General features: G+C 45.2%; 1 protein-coding gene across 1 annotated transcript in view; it reads left to right on the forward strand.

Annotated features, from left to right (window-relative positions):
- ARNT2 (aryl hydrocarbon receptor nuclear translocator 2) overlaps positions 1 to 16,645 on the forward strand; it is a 201,298-nt gene that overhangs the window by 68,970 nt on the left and 115,683 nt on the right. Inside the window, exon 5 of the mRNA XM_030931473.1 lies at positions 3,747 to 3,960. Coding sequence (XP_030787333.1) covers positions 3,747 to 3,960 — 214 coding nt within the window. The remainder of the gene's footprint in view (positions 1 to 3,746; positions 3,961 to 16,645) is intronic.

The raw sequence follows: 16,645 nt of genomic DNA on the forward strand, positions 1-16,645 counted from the left end.
CCAAATACCGCATGTTCCCACTTGTAAGTGGGGGCTGAATGATGGGAACACACAGACACAGAGAGGGGAACAACACACGCTGGAGTCTCCTAGAGGGTGGAGGTTGGGAGGAGGAAGAGATCAGAAAAAATAACTGATGGGTACTGGGCTTAGGATCTGGATAATGAAATAATTTGTACAACAAATTCTCATGACATGAGTTTACTCCCTTGGCAGTATGTAACAAATGTGCATGTGTACCTGTGAACTTAAAATAAAAGTTAAAGGAAAAAGACAGTGACGGCAGCAGTAGTGATAATAGTGGCCGGGATCAGAGCATTTAGCTGGCCGGCATTTCTGGGCGCTGGTGTGAGTCATAGGTTTCTGTGAAATATCTCATTTACTACTTACTCTAGCCCTGTGAAGAAGCCAGTGTTATTTAGCTCTGTTTTATTGATGAGGAAACTGAGGCTTAGAAAGAGTCAGCAGATTGCTCAGGGTTAATCCGCTGCTTAGTGGAGGAGCCAAGATTGGGTCCAGTGAAGACAGGTTGGTAGGACCCCAAAGCCATATTTTTAACACCTACACTAGTCTTTGACTAGTTGGCAAGAAGAAACACATAAAATGGCTAGTGAGGTCATATTTTATAAGTGGATTTACATGAGCCAGAGGCCTGTGTTCAGGGTCTTTGTATTTCCATGCGCTGGTCATAGGGCAGATTGGCAAATATTCTAAGCTTCAGTGTGCTCATCCTGTGAAATGAACATAAAACTTTTTGCTTTCCTGTCTCTAAGAGCTTTTGCAGGATAAATGAGATGATGGATTTGAAAGCGCTTCATTGTATACAGCAGAGATGGAGTGGGGGGTGTTGCGGGAGAGGTGAAATGATACAGCTGTCAGGGCATGCAGTTAGGAAATGCAAAAGTATGTAGAATATAGGGTCCTAAAAGTAATGGAGGATTTAACAAGACACAGCGTGTGGTCAAGCTGAAATAGAGTGGTAGAGTCCTGGTATTATCAAGAGGAACTTCTCAGGACAGAGACAGTATTGGCATAGAAAGGAGCCACAAAAAATACCTAGAAAGAGGGGAGCAGAAGAGATTTCACAAAAAGGCAACAGTGTACACAGAATCTCAGAGGCAGGAATGAAAAAGATTTTGTTGGGAGACAGAATGGTTTATTCTGTTAGAGCCGAGACTCGATTTATGTCATGGAAGTTAGGTTTAGATAAAGAACAAGGGAGGAGGAACTAACGTTTATTACTGTCTGTTCTGTGTTAGACACTTTAGCAAGGACTTTACCTATTTGATCCCTTTTTAAATCATCCCAGTGGTCATGGGAGCCCTCCCTTGGCAGATGTTAGGAAGATCCAGCAGTGGTAATATCTGCCACCTGGAGGACACAAACTGTGGTGGTCAGGGCAGGAGCTTCAAGCCTCATTTCCACCTCTGTAAAAATAAATGCATGATAGCTCCCAGCTTGTGTGGTTGTGGTGAGGAAGGCAACAAGCATAGACTATTTAACATGGGCCTGAGGTATAATGAAGGGTGAATAGCTGGTAAGTAACAGACAGAAATTATTAAGCACTGTATAGCTGCTAGAGTCAGTTTTTTGTCTATTTTTTTTAATCCTCACCAAAAAACCTGCAGGGTCAATGTTTGAAATAAATCTCGTTATCTTTAAGTGACTGAGGATTATGAAAGTGGCATGAAGAGAGAAGGCAGCTATGCAGGTCAGATGAGCTGTACCTTTGTTCCTCTCTCAGCTGCTTGGATGGTGATGATAACGGTTACATTTATGGAGCACCTACTGTGTGCCAGGCCCTTACTAAGTCCTCACGCACAGCATCTCATTTAACCTTGCAAGAGCTCACTGAAAAAAATTACTGAGGGTGTGAAGTAACATGCCAAAAGTTGCACAGCTAAGTGGCAGAGCCATAGATGATAGTCTTCTTCTACTCCAGAATACATGCTTTTAACCGTGACTGTTTGTTTTCTTGGAATGTAGAGGCTAGTTCTGGATTCAGGGCATAGGAACTTGGTAGTGATGGATGGTCTCCCAGGGAATAAACATCAGGGAGGAGGGTGGTAAAAGAGGGTCCGTGATGCACGTGGGGCTTCATCCCATAAGACCTCTCCACAGTCTTTGCAAACTGGACAAAAATGTGAATACATGAGTAAAGTCATTCAGCCTCCACTTCCTCTCCTCCAGTTACAAAGAATTCTGTACTTCCCCAGATATCCTCTTCCGCTTTTAATTCTCTTACAGCTCTTTCTGTTGGGAAGATCATCCCAAAACTGAAAATAAAAATGCTGACCGAATTCCCTGAACTAACTAAGCATCTAGGTGACACAGAACAGCAGAAGTGCAAAGCAAGAGAAATGGGCAAAATAAACTTACCCTTAAAAAATGCTTATACCAACTGCTTCTGCCCTGGTTTCCCAGGCAGAGGATGTTAGAATTCCTCCCCAGCCAAGGGCTTAAACACATTTACAAAGCTCCCTGGGTTGTGCTCATCAGCACATCAATATTCTCTAGCCTCTGGGTCCTTGTACCCTGCTCAGGGACTGGGATTTGGGGCGCCAGATTCTCCACGGTTTGCCTCCACTCTGCTGGCTGTCCATATGCTTTACAGTGGGGTTTTCACATAAGATTACATTCAAACAAAAGATTGCCAGCAAAAACTGTTTGCCAGCTGCTGACCTAGAAGGATACCTTTGTCCTCTGGAGTCTGAACAGTACTTGAAGTGGTTGGAAGGGTGGCCATGGATTACAGTGTCTGGGGAAGACTTAGTGCCTGGCTCCGGCAGGCACAAAGCCCATTTCATTCAGTGGCAAAGGGCTCCTGAGCTTGATGTGAGAATAGCATGGGCAACTACGTGTGAGCTGCCTTCAGGCACTACAAAGACAAGACATCTCATTTTAACAAAGTTGATTTTGCCCCATCCACATCCTTCTGAGGATAATATCAAGGCTTCCTGCTGCCCTTTCCTTGATCCCAAACAGCTTCCTCCCTGCCTTCAATGACAGTCATGACCCCAGTGAATCAATGTGAGCCCAGGGTTCATGGTCCTAACCTCTTCTCACTGTAAGGTGATATGGCTAATATATTCCCTGCTGCCTCCCAGAGTTACTCTGAGAGTATTTTGAGATGATGGTGATTATTGTCAGTTCTGGAAATCTGACAGAAATCCAAATGTAAGGGGATACTCTTATAGCCAGTGCCAGCATTCAGCTCAGAAATACAGGAAGAGAAAAGGAACAAGAGTGTACTTTCAGCATGGCAAGCTGTGGGTGGGGAGACACACAGTCTCTGTCGTTCTCCCTTGTCACCTTCCCCTTCCCCTTCCCTTCCTGCTATCTAGCACCTTTTGTGCCAAGCACTATGTGTTGCGCCCTTCTGCTCCAATGACATGACTACAGTTTCAATATGTGGCGAAGCTGTTCATGCCTCTGGCAGCCCAGCACCTTCTGGTGATCATTCATTGCTCTCCCATCCCCCTAGGCTGGAAATTTTCTCTCTCTCCAACAAAGGACTAATGAAGACAGGGCTAACTGTATTTACAGTAGCTATGTCTTAGGGGTGGTGCAAGTTTTGTGCATTTTTCTAGCTTATTTTCCAGTAACAAAGCACTCGTTTCCCAAACTATTTGTGTACCAGAATAAATATGCAGATAAAGGAAATTGAAGGTTGCTTTCCCAATAAAAAAGTTTAATCAGACTGGGTCTGCCAGTGTATTGTGCCAATCATAATCTTTTCTTTATAGGAACTGAAGCATCTCATCCTTGAAGCAGCAGATGGATTTCTGTTTGTGGTGGCTGCTGAGACAGGGCGAGTGATTTATGTGTCTGACTCCGTCACCCCTGTTCTGAACCAGCCCCAGTCAGAATGGTTTGGGAGCACACTGTATGAACAGGTGCATCCTGATGACGTGGAGAAGCTGAGAGAGCAACTGTGCACCTCAGAAAACTCAATGACAGGTCAGTGGAGCCCCCTTTATGAGGTTGTTTGACTCTAGAGGAAATTCTTGGTCAGGCACGGTGGCTCACGCCTGTAATCCCAGCACTTTGAGAGGCTGAGGAGGGCAGATCATGAGGTCAGGAGATCGAGACCATCCTGGCTAACACGGTGAAACCCTGTCTCTACTAAAAATACAAAAAACAAAAAATTAGCCGGGCGTGGTGGCGGGCACCTGTAGTCCCAGCTACTCTGGAGGAGGCTGAGGCGGGAGAATGGCGTGAACCCAGGAGGCAGAGCTTGCAGTGAGCCGAGATTGCACCACTGCATTCCAGCCTGGGCAATAGAGTGAGACTCTGTCTCAAAATAAATAAATAAATCAATAAACAAACAAACAAACAGTAATCAGGCCACGAAGCTGGAGGCCATAAAAACTGCTTAAAGGTGAGGGAATATATTTGACTTGGCCTGTGTGATAACTTCATTCATTCAATAACATTTAAAAATCCATTTTTAATACATCACCTTTTTCTGTATTTTACCTGTAATTAGTGTACATTACCACTAGAGGTTGTCGTTGATATATTGGCCAGATCCATATGCCCTGTTTGAGGTTTATGCAGTAAGCATGTGATTATCTGTGATCCTGACCATAGACATTCATTACCCAGGCCTTAGTTACCTGAAATCTAGTTCCTTATTGAAACATTTAAGTACAGTCAATTCTACTCATACATGTTTCTAAAAATCACTGCAATATACACAATCATGCAGTAAAAACTATAGGGCTTATAGAGAAAAAGTGGTTTAGAAGCACAACACTCAACAATTTGTCAGATAAAAGCAAAAATAAAAACCTATTATAAATGGTAGCATACCTTTAACATTAAGTGGTTAAGAAATGTATACATCTTACCATACATATGGCAGTTGAGTTTGAAAATGACCTAAAGTTTGTTTATGGAGGTGGTATCTGAAGGTGTGATCGTTTGTATGTTATTGTGAAGTGGCAGGAGGAAAGTAACCTGAAATCAGACAGAGAGTTTTAACTCCAAATGTGGAGGCGTGTGGCTAATAACACACTGTGGACCCAGAGAGCTGACTGATGTCTGAGGTATGTGAATTTTGTGTATTTCCATGTGGCTCGGTTCAGCTAGGCACAACCTTTCTATGTTCATCTAGTTTTTCTTACAGATAGGCAAACACAAAATTCACATTGTGCTCAGATTGTTCCTTAATATGTCAATTACATTGAACAAATTTGCATTGTTGAAACAAGAGTTATAGAAGTGTTACACCAAAATATTTGCATTCTGCTCTATGACAGATATATTTGTGTTGTCATTCTCCCTGATCATATTGTGAGCTGTTGTATTCTCACTTACTTTTGTGTCTGCCCACAGTGCTAAACTCAGTGCTTTGCCCATTGTAGGCCTTCAGCAGAAGCCTGATGAATTAGTGAGTGTGTTGTTTATTGTGGTCAGCCTAGGATGCCATAACAAAATACCACAGAATGGGTTACTTAAATAACAGAAATGTATTTTCTCATAGTTCTGGAGGCTGGGCATTCAATGTCCTAGTCCATTTTGGCTGTTATAACAAAATGCAATAAACTGAGTATCTTTTAAGTAACAGAAATTCATTTCTCACTGATATGGTTTAGATCTGTGTCCTCACCCAAATGTCATGTTCAATTGTAATTCCCAATGTTGGAGGCGGGCCCTGATAGGAGGTGATTGAATCATGGGGGCGGGTTCGCCTGAATGGTTTAGTACCATCCTCTTGGTGCTGCTCTCATGATAGTAAGTGAGTTCTCACAAGAGCTGGTTGTGTATAGTACCTCCCCACTCTCTCTCTTGTTCCTGCTTCTACCGTGTAAGACACCTGCTTCCCTTCACCTTCTGCCATGATTATAAGTTTCCTGAGGCCTCCCCAGAGGCCAAGCAAATATCAACATCATGCTTTTTGTACAGCCTGCAGAATGGTGAGCAAATTAAGCCTCTTTTCTTTGTAAATTACCGAGTCTCAGTTATTTCTTTATACAATGGGAGAACAGATTAATACACTCACAGTTCTAGAGACTGGGAAGTCCAAGATCAAGGCACCTTGGTGTCTGGCAAGGGCCTACTTTCTGGTTCATAGATGTTGCCTTCTAGCTGTGTCCTCACATGGTGGAAGGGACTAGCTATCTGTCTGGGATCTGTTTTATAACAGTACCTAATCACCTCCTAAAGGCTCCATCTCCTAATATCATCATCTGGGAGATTAGAATTTCAGCATATGAATTTGGGGAGAGCATAAGCATTTAGTCCATTGCATTCAAGATCAGTATGTCAGCAGGTTTGTTGTCTCCTAAGGCCCTTCTCTTTGATTTGGAGATGGCCACCTTCTTTTATTCTCACAAGAATTATAACCAGCCTAAGTGTAGGTCTCTCCTCTGTGTGCATGAATCTTTTGTGTCTCTCCCTCTTCTTATGAGGACACCAGTCACTAAATTAGGGCTCACCTATATGATCTCATTTAAGCTTAACGATCTCTTTAAAAGTCTTGTCTCCCAAATACAGTCACATTCTGGGGTACTGAGGATTAAGACTCTAACATACCAATTTTAGTGGGGAACACAGTTCCATCTATAATAACACTTATGATAAGACTGAGTCAGATGTTGCTAAAAGTGAGGGGTGTACAGTTGTTTTGGAAGGATATTAGTAATTTTCTCAGTGCTGATGATCCAAGATGTATAAAAGGAGGAAGAGGATAGAGAATTAAGGTGTAAGGACAGTGTCTTTTTCTCCTGGCCGTAAGCTTTGATGTGCTTGTAAAACAGCAATGCTGAAATAGACTCAGAAAGACTCTCCTGCTACCCCATTCTCCTGCCTGAATTAGCAAACTCCATATAGAAATCCTAAGGAAAACACCTTCTAAAGTTAAATATTTGGGAGGGATGTAAAAGGGGAAAAACCAACCAACCAGGAAATGTTGGTTTGACAGCTGAAATCACCTTCTCCGGAAAGTACTGTCTTTCCCAGACTTCTACATGTGACTAGAGGATGTGGCTTTTGGAAACCCAGTCAGGAGACCCAGCTGGTGAAGCTGCCAGGGAAGCGATGGTCAAGGTAGGTCAGGCTCTGGCCAAGGGTGTAGCCAGCTGGTTCATCAGAGTTGGGTGGACATTTCTGTCCATGTGAAGTCTGAATGTGTCTGGGAGAGTTTAAACAGGTGATGCGAACCACATCTGAACAGAAATGTCCTCAGAGTGGACACTGGACTGTGGCAAGGCAGCCAGAACTGGTGCAGTGGAGGGCCTCCTCCAGGATGCCAGAGAAGACCCTGTGAAAGGTGAAGAGCCAGGCCTCTGAGCTCGCCTATGGGCCAGACCCCTCTTGTGAAGAACAAGATGAGGCTGGAGAAGTGGGTTCTTATTCTTAGGGTGGAAGAGAAGACAGGGTCTCTTTCACAGTCATAGGGTGTGATGCGACTTTCCCAGAACATACAACAAACCCTTGTTGATTCCGTGGGGGAGAGCTTGGAGGAGGTCTCTGAAACTGGGCTGCTACTCAGACAGGCCTTAGGGTTTTCCTGGTGCTCAGGACAGGACTGGAGTGGGCTTCGTATGTAACCAGCCCAAGCATAGGTATAATTTTAAAATTGTATTAAAAAGCTTCAGGTGTGGCATAATGCCTTCATTTATTGGACTAGAATCTCTCAAACCCTCCTGTCCCTGGACTCATGTGGTTTTAGGCCTGGTAAGAGGTGACATGGTCCACTTTGGGAGAGTCAGGGTGGAAGAGTGTCGAGGCGAGGCAGGGAGCCAGGCGAGGACTACTGGAGTGTGGGTGGCTTAACTAGGGCAGCCTGACCTCCTTTCCCAGTGGAGTTTCCCTCCTCTGAGCCTCTCTCAGTGGTGATTCAATATCTCATTCGTTGGACCTGCAGGGTCACCTGTACTGAACATGTGGAGGTTTGTATGTGCACGGGGGAAGGGGACAAGAAACCTGATTTCACTGGGGCCTGCAGACTCCTGTTGGCTCAGGGACCCCAGAAAATCAATTTGCTTGCAAAGAGTTGCAGCATCTGGAGTGATGGTGATGGTGGAGTTCTTTATTGAATTAAATTTTTTCCTAGCTGGAAAGGTGGCGATAAAGAGTGGGTGAAAAGTTATATACAGTCTCCTTAAAAACATCATGGAGTGATGTGGGTCAGTGTCCTGATCTGACTTGTCTGTGAATAAAACTAGCATTTGTCAACATGGAGAGAGAATGGGTGAAGCCTTAACATACAACAGTGACACTGCTAGTGGAAAAGTGCTGGAAAGGGAGTTGGGAGCTCCCTGCTTTTGTTCTGGTTTTCACTTTGTGATCTTGGCAAGTTCCTTTCTTCTCTGACCCTCATTCTCCTCATCTTGACCCAGGAAGTTTCTAAGGCTCCTTCCAGCTCTGATCCTACTCTTTTGCTCAAGGCCTCATCCACCAATGTAAGAAATAGAGGCAGATTGGAGGAGGGGGACTGGTGAAAAACCCAAGAGAACCTGTTCAGAAGGCTCAGGGCCATGAGCCCAAGCCCCTACTGCCCGCTGATCAGGAGACCTACTCTACTGCGATGAGCAGCACACACAGAAGAGGGGTGGCATTGGCTCTGGAAGCCTGAGAGCAATGCAGAAAGTGTGTCCCTTCCGCAGGACCCGAATCAGCAGTAGTTACAGGTGAACACCGCTAAGTGTTTTTACTGTGGATGGCCAAAACAGGAACCTCACTCTTCTCAAGCACTTATTTTGACAGGCAGGCGGAAGGGATTGGCTATCTCAAGCTGAGGAACTGGATACACACTTGGGAAATTTCTCCACAAGCAATGCCTGAGGAGGGCCGAACTTTCCCTTTGTAGGGGTGATTGGGATGTTGAGGACTCTGAAGATTCTAGGGACCTCAAAGGGCCAGTTAGGGGAGCCAGCATCTTCCAGAGACCTTGCTTCCAGAAAAGAGAGGCTGTAAAACCAGCCTGGATTTAACTGACAAAACCACCTCCCAACTGGCTTGAGTGAAAAAGAAATTGGTGTAAAGGGGCACCACCGGCCTCAGGCATAGAAGGATCCAGGTGATGAAACACTGCTAACGAAAGAATAGTCAGTCTTCTTGATTTGTGGATTTTATACTGACAAATTCACCTTCTAGCCAAAACTTACCTATGATCCCAGACATTAATGCTCATGGAGCTTTTGTGGTAGTTTGTGGACATGTGCAGAGTGGCAAAAAATTTGCATCACTTGATATACAGATTTCCAGCTGAGGTTGGACAAGGTGACGCCCCTTCTGCCTTGTTTCAGCTCATACTGTGAACAAGTATCCTTTTCATGCTCTGTTTGGGGCCACAGTTTTTGCATTTTTGGGATTTTTCTTGGTTACTTCACTGTTTAAAATGACCCCTGAGTGGTATGCTGAAACTAGTGTTCTACAGCTCAGGATGGCTGTGATGTGCCTCACAGAGAAAACAGGCATTTTAGATGAGCTTTGTTTGGCCGTGAGTTCAATGTCAATGAATCAACAGCATATGTTAAATAAGGTGTCTTTAGACAGAAACACACATAAAACAAGGTTACTTATTGATCAGTTGACAAGAACATTATAAACAAGAGGTTTGCACACCGAATCCCCTAGAAGCAGTGGTTCCATATTTGCTAATTCAGTGTTCACAGGAACTCTATAGGACATATACCTCAAATAATGAGAACCAACTGTATACATATATACTCTATGTACTATGTATACTATATATAATGTATGTCTGCTAGTCTATATATACACTATGTATAGTCTATGTATATATAGTCTATATATAGTATATATAGACTGTATATATAGTACATATATACACACTATATATATACACACTATATATATACACACACTATATATACACACACACACACTATATATTCTCTGTCTCTCTATTTTTTATGGCTTTGCTTTCCTCTGTGCAGGATTGATTCTCAGGAAGGCTCTCCTCACATGACAACAAAAGTGTTTACTAGATGTGTTGGGCTTATAATTTCCTGACTCCCAAAGCACCAGCAGAAACAGGGTGCCTTTCTCCAGTGGTTGTAGCAGACATCCTAGGCCTGGCTCTCTTGGCTCATTTTGGTCCACCTGCCCTGCTCTTGGCTGATCCTGATGGCCAGGGAGACTCTGAGCTAGGATGTGAGGTCAACCTACCTCTCCACCCAAGGCACTTGGATTCAGAAAGAGAAGATTCCCTCTTGGAGGAAATAAGGTGCTGTCTGTCACTAAAAGAAAGAAAAGATGGTGGGCAGGCAGACAGCAGACAGGCACTGGCTGGCCCAGGAGAGCTGGCCTCGGTGGTATTGGAGGAGCTCCTTATGGGGAAGGATGAGTGTTCTGCAGAATGGAAAGTGCCTTTTCCTCTCACCAGGAATGCTGGGATGTTTGGGTTGCAGGATTCTGAGCAGAAGATAGAGCAGATGTCAGGCATGGAGGTGCCGGAATCAGATGAAAGTGGTGTCAGAGAGGGGCCACAGAATTAATGATCCTGGATATCTGAGTGGCCTGAGCCCCAACTCTCTGCAGGGAAGGAGAAGACCTGAGGAGAGGCCCAGGGCATTCCAGGTGATAGCAGAGCCTGTGACTGTAACTGGATATGCCCAAGAGGTGGGGTTCAGAGAGCAAGCAGGGAGCAGCAGAAGCAGCTTGGCAGGGGCCGCCCAAGGGAGCATGGAGTGAGCGGATTCTTTGTGCCTTCCGGTGGCCTTTCCCAGGTTCCCTCCTGTGGCTGTTGAACTCTGGAGAACCTTGATCCTGGTGAGCAGAACTGGAGGCGCCTTGTGGGTGACCTCAAGCACTGCCCTGGGTGGGGATCGCCTGGCTGTCCTGGCTGGGAAGCGGATGTGGACAAGCATAACCCACGGACTCTTCAAGACAAGGTTGATTTGGCCTGTTTCCCCAGTATCACACATCCGTGGCTGTGTTTCTGCTGGACTCTTCCTGCATTCAGAGAATTGGGTCAGCATTTTGGTTCAGTGTAGAAAATGACTTCAAAATAGAGCTGTCCAATAGCAGAAGAGGGTGCAAGCAAAGGCCAAATTCCTCCCTCCCTCCCTTCCTCTCTCCATCCTTCCTTCCTGCCTGCCTTCCTTCTTTGCTTCCTTTCTTCTCTCTCTCTCCCCTCCTTCGTCCTTCCCTCTTTCTTTCTCTGAGCACTTCTTAGTTTATTCATTTATTCATCCATTCAACAAGTACCTGCCTTGCATGGCTGTAGAAAGGTTATGTGGGATGCAGCTTACCTCGTGATCAGCCTCTCCTTCCCCTATCTCCTATATGTAGGAGTCCCCAGCTGTTGTTGAATGAATGAATCCCCATTTGCCAACCATTCCAGCCCAGATTCTTTGTGATAATTTGTAGAGAACCTGAGCCAGGTTGGTCCCCAAGGGATCTGGCTGGAAATTTCCTGTGCATGATTCACTGTCCCAATCAGCTGTGATTAAGCTTTCCTATCTCCCTGAGCGCTTCATGGAAATCCAGAGATATTTTCAGCCTTGGATCACAGGATTTGGCTAGGCTGTGGTCTGGGCACAGATAGCAGCTCACGAGAACAGCTCACCAGGGAACCATTTTCAGCCAGCTCTGCAGCTCTGCTCATATACCTTTCATCAGGCTGCATTTCCATGAGAGTTTAAAGATGGTGCATTCACCGAAGAGTCTCCCTGCCTGGGAGAGAGGACACCTGTGGAACACTCGGTGCATGTTGCATTTATTCTTCTCATTAAACCATCACAGCTGTGTGGGTGTCTCACACCTGTACTCCCAGCACTTTGGGAGGCTAAGGCAGGAGGATTGCTTGTATCCAGGATTTTGAGACCAGCCTGAGCAACATAGCAAGACCTTACCTCTACAAAAAATTTTTTTAAAAAATTAGCCGGGTGTGGAGTCATGCACCTGTAGCCGCAGCTACTCAGGAGGCTGAAGTGGGAGGATCCCTTGAGCCCAAGAGGTCCAGGTTGCAGTGAGCCATGATTGTGCCTCTGCATTCCAGCCTGGGTGACAGAGTGAGACCCTGTCTCAAATAAACAAATAAATAAATACCATAACAGTGAAATATTAATAGCTATAATGAATTATTTTACTCTTTTTAGATATAGGATCTCACTACATTGCCTAGGTTGGTCTCAAACTTCTGGCCTCAAGCAATCCTTCAGCCTCCTCCCACGTAGCTGGGACTACAGGTGTGCACCACCATGCCTGGCTAATTTTTAAATATTTTTTTGTAGAGACAAGGTTTCGCTTTGTCACCCAGGCTCAAGTGCAGTGGCACAATCGTAGCTTGCTGCAGCCTCTCTTGAGCCTAGGAGGGGCCCAAGCATTTCTCCCACCTCACCTTCCCCAGTAGCTGAGACTACACGTGGGTGTCACTGCACTTGGCTAATTTTTTAATTTTTTGTAGAGATGAGGTCTTGCCATCTTGCTCAGGCTGGTCTCCAACTCCTGGCCTCAAACGGTCCTCCCATCTCAGCCTCCCAAAGTGCCAGGATTATAGGCATGAGCCACCGCAGCTGGCCATCTTGCATTTTTCTAGCACGTTTACCTATTTCAGTGGATATCAACCCTAGTTGCACATTAGCATCAATCACCTGGGGAGATTTGATAACTACACTTGCCCAGGGTTTGCGAAGGGAGCTAGGCACTGGTGTTTTGTTAAACCTTCCCAGGTGATTCTGATGCACAGGAAGGGTTGAGAACCATTTGTCATTTGGGCCTCATCAAGGTCCTATGCATGGGGATTATTGGCCCCATTTCACAGGTCAGGAGCATGAGGCTTGAAGTTACTGAGATGTTCTCAGGGTCACACACCTGAGGCCGAATGGCTGCTACAAAGTAGAGCTCATAGTCAATGCCAAAGAAGCTTATTGCCTTTGGGGCATCTGGAGACAAAAAAGCCTTGGCATGATCCAGTATCCCTGGGTCACCAGGAGCCAGGACAGTGTTTCGTGGGATTTGGGCATATGGTGGTGAATGGTATGAAAACTCGGAGACTGAGGCTCACATGTCCAGGGGTCTCTAGGATCGTGCGTAGTCTAGTGGAGCACTTCTCAAAGTGTGGTACTTAGGCCAGATGCATGAGAATCAGAATCCCTGGAGGCCCAGAGATCTGTATTTTTATCTACCTCTCAAGTCATCGTGATGCATGTTAAAGTTTGAGAACCACTGACTTAGTGAAACCGTCCTGGGACTTCATATCAAGTCATCTGGATTGAGTCCACTGTTATTCTTGGCTTTGCCAAGCTCTTTGATCTCTGAGCTTAGCTTTTCTCCTCAGAAAGATGGGGGATCTATGACTTTGTGAAATGTCTTATTAATTATAGAACTCCATGCACATGTTTATTTGAGTTTACTTGGGAGGTAAACCCTGGTAAAATCTGTTAAGTATGTTTCATGCAGTACGCTGCACTTGCATCCATGAAGTGCAGGGAGCTTCTTAGAGATGCAGAATTGCAGGTCCCATCCCAGGCCTGCTGAATCAGGATGTACATTTTAATAGGATTCCCCAGGAACTTATATACTTAGATGCACATTATAGTTTGAGAACTGCTGAACTAAAGAATTTAGCAAATAGTGATTGTGCTCGGGGCTGCTTGCAGCAGCCTGGGTCAAGGGCATCCTTTGGCAGCTGGGACTGGCATGAAGTGATGGGATCTGCCCCCATGACTCAACTGCCCAACTTGTGTTTGCACAGCTCTCAGGCAACCAGGCCTTGGTGGGGAGCAGCTAGAAGTGTAGCTCTGGGAGTTTGCTGTCCCCTCTATGCTTGCTATCTAGGGCAGAGGCTGACTAGGCACGGGAAATGTGTATGGCAGCACAGCAGCCTGTAGCAGCCTTGGGAACCTTGCTGCACAAGCCCGTACATCCCCTGCTCTCCACTGGGGTCAGCACGAAGTTTGCAGGTTCAGCAGGCGGCATCCTCCACCGTGGAATAGGAGGAGAGCGAGGAGCTGGTAGCGGGCTCATCCTGTCACCCTGGGAGGACCCAGGCTAGAGCAGGAAGAAAGCCAGTTATACATGATGCCGCAAGGGACAGCATGCACCTCCTGGAACATGTGTGCCTGGGAAAATAGCTGCCAGTTGTCAACATGCAGCCTCAGCCTACCCGAGGCAGCTGGGCCTTCTTCCTGACACTTTGCAAAAGAGGGCAAGGACAGACTGTTGAACTCAGCTATGTGGTTGAATCCTTCAGTGGAAGAATGTGAGGCAGATAATTGGTCCCACAGGGGTCCTGTGAACTATGCAGTCCACCCCTGGGGTATCAGTTCTGGAAAAAGATGGTCCATTTCCAAGTGTCAGTCATGAAGGTAACTTCATAAAAACTGTACTTTCAAATATATAGCTTATTTTCTTTGGAATACCCAAACTTAGTCTTTGGACTAATGCCAGAATCTGAATCCTGAACACATTCAGTCCATTTCTTACTATATTAGGTAACTTAGATAAATGTGGCAAAAAAAAACCAAAAAACTTGGTTTGATCTCGACTCAACTATTAACACTGTTGTTGAGTTTCTGTTGTTTGAAATAGAAATAAAGCATTTTTATGGCAAGAAAAGCATGTTTTTTTTGACTTAGGCCCCTTGGAAATTGCCCAGTTGTGTTTACTAACACTTAAAAACAAAGCATTTAGGGATAAGTTGCCCGAGGTGCTTGGTAAATGCACGTGAGAATGAAATCTGAGAATTGCCGGCTGGTTGTTTTTTGTATCTTCGCAGTGACTTTCCCACTAGAAACCTCAGCCTCCTTAGATCTGTTATCCCAGATGTTTCTTTGGAGCCAGTTCAGTTCTTTCTCGTTGTTAAATATTTATACAACCTGCCTGTTTTGCTTCACTACATGCATAGCATGGCTGATGCTGCTGAACTGTTTGTGTTTTTTCCTCATATTTTATGTTGAAAGATATTCCATGAATCTGGACAGATTTCCAGCCCAGGCTGCTGGGTTCATTATCGCTCTTGTGTCACAGCAGATAAAGGAATCAGAGTGGTGCTTTTGCACACATTGCTGACTCTGGCTGGAAGGCTGGCCTCCTTGCACAGAGTGAGCTCTACCAGCCCTGTGTGCTAAGGAGTGGTGGAGGTGGGGGGTGCATAGGGGTGTAGGGAGGCAACAGGGGAGTGGAAGAATCCCTGTACTTGGAGTCAGATGAACCTGGTGACAGTTACAGTCCATGGCTGTCTTAACCTCCCTGAGCCTGTTTTCTCGCTTGTAAATGCAGACAATAATGCATCTCCTACAAAACTGCTTTGAAGCAGGCATTCAATGACATATGGGATAGTATTAATGATAGTGTTTGGGAATTGTAGAGAGTTCATTCATCTTTTTTGATAATGCAAATTCCACTCAAACAGTACTATAGATCAGTGGTTTCCCAAACTTTCCATCTTGCCCTGCTTTGTTTGTCTTCTTAGCTCTCTAAAATGTGTCTTAGGATTTTGGTACCATTGACAAGGGAAGATGGGTAGGCCCTGATCTTTGTTAGTTTTGCCCCTGTACAAAAGCGTGACATGTGCTCGAGAACCCTCATTGCAGGCTCAGGTAGAGGAGAGGGAATAAAAGAGGCACTTACTTTTTTCTCTCTTTTTTTTCTATTCATTCTTCCATTCATCCAGCACATATTTAGTGAGTACTAACTAACTTGGTGCAAGACACTGTACTAAGTGCTGGGGATCTAGTGATGAATAAAACCCATGTGGCTTGGCTCTCAGGGAGTTTACAGTTTAGTGGGGAAAAGAGACACTAAAGACATAATCACATCTAACACACTGTGATAGGTGTTGTGGAGGAAAAGGCCAGGAGGGCAACAAGAACAAACAACACAGATTGGGACATATCTGGGCAGGTTGGAGAACGCCCCTGTGAGTGACTGATACTTGGTGAAATCTGATAAGGCAGCAGAAGGCAGACAGGCAAGGAGATGGTGAAGGGTGGGGAGAGTGGATGCTGACTCCAAGACCAGTGCAGTCCACTGAGGATTTTAACCAGTGGAGGCCCATGATCCATGTTAGATGTGAGACGCTCACTCTAGCGACAGAGCGGAGAACATGTCATAGGACGACCAGACAGCTTTGGGATATTCAAGGTTAGGAAGATGCTAGAATTATCCATGCAAGGGGTGGTGGAAGAGTATAGTTTCCTCTGGCTGCCATGGTACATTCCTACAAACTGGGCAGCTTAAAACAATGGGAATGTATTATCTTGCCGTTCTGGAGGTCAGAAGTCCAAAATCAAGGTGTCAGCAACCAGGTCAGTTCTTTCTGGAGGCTCTGAGGAAGAACCTGTTCCATGGCGGTCTCCTAGCTCTGGTGGTAGGTGACAGTCCTTGCCATTCCTTATAGACACATCAGTCCCATCTCTGTCTCCATCATCATGTGGTATTTTCACTTTGTGTCTCTGGGTCCAAGTTTCCCTCTTCTAAGAATACCAGTCTGTTGGATTAGGGCCCACCTTAATCTAGTATGACCTCATTTTAACTTGATTCTATCTACAAAGACCCTCTTTCCAAATAAGATCACATATGCGGTTCTGAGTGGACATGAATTTTGGGCAGGGGGTGGTGGGAGACACTGTAAAACCCAGTATAGATTGTAGCAGTGGAGATGGAGGGAAGTGGTTAAATTCAAGAGATATGTAGGCAGTGAAACCAACAAAGGGAGTTTATC

Source organism: Rhinopithecus roxellana, chromosome 5, assembly GCF_007565055.1.
Source record: "Rhinopithecus roxellana isolate Shanxi Qingling chromosome 5, ASM756505v1, whole genome shotgun sequence".
NCBI classification, from domain to species: Eukaryota; Metazoa; Chordata; class Mammalia; order Primates; family Cercopithecidae; genus Rhinopithecus; species Rhinopithecus roxellana.